At 40.0% G+C, this 2,500-nt stretch overlaps 1 protein-coding gene across 1 annotated transcript in view; it reads right to left on the bottom strand.

Annotated features, from left to right (window-relative positions):
- LOC138016340 (neuronal acetylcholine receptor subunit non-alpha-2-like) overlaps nt 1–2,500 on the bottom strand; it is a 17,300-nt gene that overhangs the window by 13,734 nt on the left and 1,066 nt on the right. The window contains exon 2 of the mRNA XM_068863492.1: nt 718–875. Coding sequence (XP_068719593.1) covers nt 718–875 — 158 coding nt within the window. The remainder of the gene's footprint in view (nt 1–717; nt 876–2,500) is intronic.

The following is a 2,500-nucleotide window of genomic DNA, read 5'->3' as shown; positions in this document are numbered from 1 at the left end:
TTCATTTATACAGCAACTTAGCTCCAAATTTGCAATCGTCTTTCAGACAAACAATGATGTCGAAAAAATGGTCATCCAAAATTTCTAAATTCTAATTCTAAATTCTAATTTCTAAATTCTAATTTCTTTAGACTCACTCCCATTCTCTCAATTATACCCACGAGTCACGCGTAAAAGAGACGTATTCAGGGAACTGCCAGTGATCAATGCCATTTCTTTTGCTCGAATAAATTACTTCCCCATGCGCAACAATCATTTCCGCACGGCAATAATGGGAGTCATTAGCATCTCCATTGCTGAAATGACTGTTTTGGTCAAGGTGACTGCAATCCATGCAATTACTCACTCTTTCGCTCCAGTGATTTCAGGAGTTAGTTTGCGTGTAACACTAACATCAAAACGCAAAGTTAAGCAGCGTTTGTAATGTGTTATACACTTCGGTGTTCATAGCTTGAGGTTTGTGCAGCTAAGTTAAATAGTCTATTAACTATGGTTTAGTGAGGATTAATTGAATATTATCCAGAACGGATTCAAAGCCACCTTCATATTTTCAAACTGTATCCCTCCTAAGAATTCTTTTAACTTTGCAACTTGAAATTATCTCAGCCTGTTAATCACTTTTCAGTAATAAAAATTGGGGGTCAGTTTAGTCGAGTTTGTTTTTGATATATGTGTTGAAAGAGTGGTTTTCTTCCGAAGATGACAATCCATCCTTACCACTTCAATCAGTGCCTTGAATTCCAGTTTAAAAGATATATTAACCACTTGAGACCATTCTAACACCGGACGAACCATGTGATCGTACGTTTGGAATAGATCATGTCTTAACTGGTATTCCGGTACTTGGGTCATGTTGGTCACTATCCCATCCACAACTGCAAGAAAATGGAATAAAAGGCAAGAAATTATTGATTATTGGCTCATCAATGTTTCGATCGTTTGCACCTGCGTTCCGCAAAATCGTAAAATAAACTAAAATAATAACTTCAGATAATTCCAACCGACTCAGGTAATAAAGTGAGTAAATCACGATGTTGCGTGGGATGTTTTAATTAAGCGATCTATTCTTGCAGGAAAAATAGAAAAACGACAGTGCGGAATACTAGGGAAAGTTTCGAGTGCTTGTGTGAAGTCCAGTGACTTCAAGTAGCTCAATGGGTAGAGGCTCCGACCAGTGGTAGGGAGTTACTACTGTAGGTTCGAATCTACCCTGCCAGTCACCTCGACTTTCTTTGCTTTGCCGCTCATCCAAAGAAATGGATGAGTCAGTCCAGTTTCGACTTGTCAAACCTGTTTTTTAATTTATGCACATGATCAAATGTAAAAATTTACATTAACGTGACAATTTTTAACTGTCTAAATCCCCATAAGTATGTCCGTGTGTCGTTACAGAGACTAGTTTGCCAGTATTGAGAAACCTATTGATCTTTTTCAGTTAAAAATTGAAATGGCAATTGAAAAACTCGAACTATCTTGACTTTCCAAGGAAATGAGTCCTTGGTTGTCGTGTGTTTGCCAGAGTTGTTCGAAAATATCCCAACTATTTGCTTTGGTTTTGTGGTTTTGCGGCTACTAGTCACGCGTGATGGACTCCCGAATACGTTCGAATTTTTAACGCACGCTCAATACGAAATGCCGAGGCGGCTTGCAGAGTCTTCCTTCCTGTTCCCGAATTATTTAGGAAGATCGAAAGAGAATCTGCCCGCAGGGTAGTTCGAATCCTGCCTGACTGTGATTTTTCAGTTGTCCTTTCGCTCGTTGTAAAGCAACTTGTATTCTGTGCAGAATACCCGTGTATTATATGCCTCGTTCTTCAAAGAATGTCGCAATAAAGTTTTTTGAATTGCAGTCGATATAATCAGTAACATGTCCTGTTTCGTATTTCGTTTTGGGTGTATTTAGAACGGGTTTTAAGTATATGGCGGCCATTTTGAGTCCGAGGGATTGAAAACGCTTGCTTTGAGCCACCGAAACTCGTTCCCAACCTTTCAACTCGAGGTTCAGGGTACGAAATCTATTGTCTATGGCCGATATGGCCTCCACGCGAATAAGGCCCTTTAACCTGAGGTTGGTTTTCTTGCCTAAGATAGCACACTTTTTGCGCACTGAGCTTGTGTGAAGGTTGTGACTACAGTCAGGTGGTACATTTTCTGATAACTCCATAAGATTGCGTTAAGTTGACGAGCTAAAGATGCAATGTGTATGTAAAATGTCACCCTCGACGGTCGTTAATACCCAACCATTCTCGAATGAGTGCCGAGGCTTAAATAGTGCAGATTAGTACTTGACACTACAAACGATATTACTTGGCGTGCATGGAATGACCGGTTTTTGTCTCCTTGTTTGGTCCTGAAGTGGTGAGTTGTGTTGTGTTTTTGTGTCATAAAGTATGACACCTCACAGTGGCATATCCATTTTAGTCACAACCCTTGCGCGAAGCGCGTATTATTTGGTTCATTCAATCTCTTTTCATTTGCGCATGACCGAGGGAGAGAGACAG

This window comes from Montipora capricornis, chromosome 9 (assembly GCF_036669925.1).
Source record: "Montipora capricornis isolate CH-2021 chromosome 9, ASM3666992v2, whole genome shotgun sequence".
Taxonomy (NCBI): domain Eukaryota; kingdom Metazoa; phylum Cnidaria; class Anthozoa; order Scleractinia; family Acroporidae; genus Montipora; species Montipora capricornis.
The sequence above is the reverse complement of the archived record's forward strand: the minus strand, read 5'-3'. Positions and strand labels throughout refer to the sequence as shown.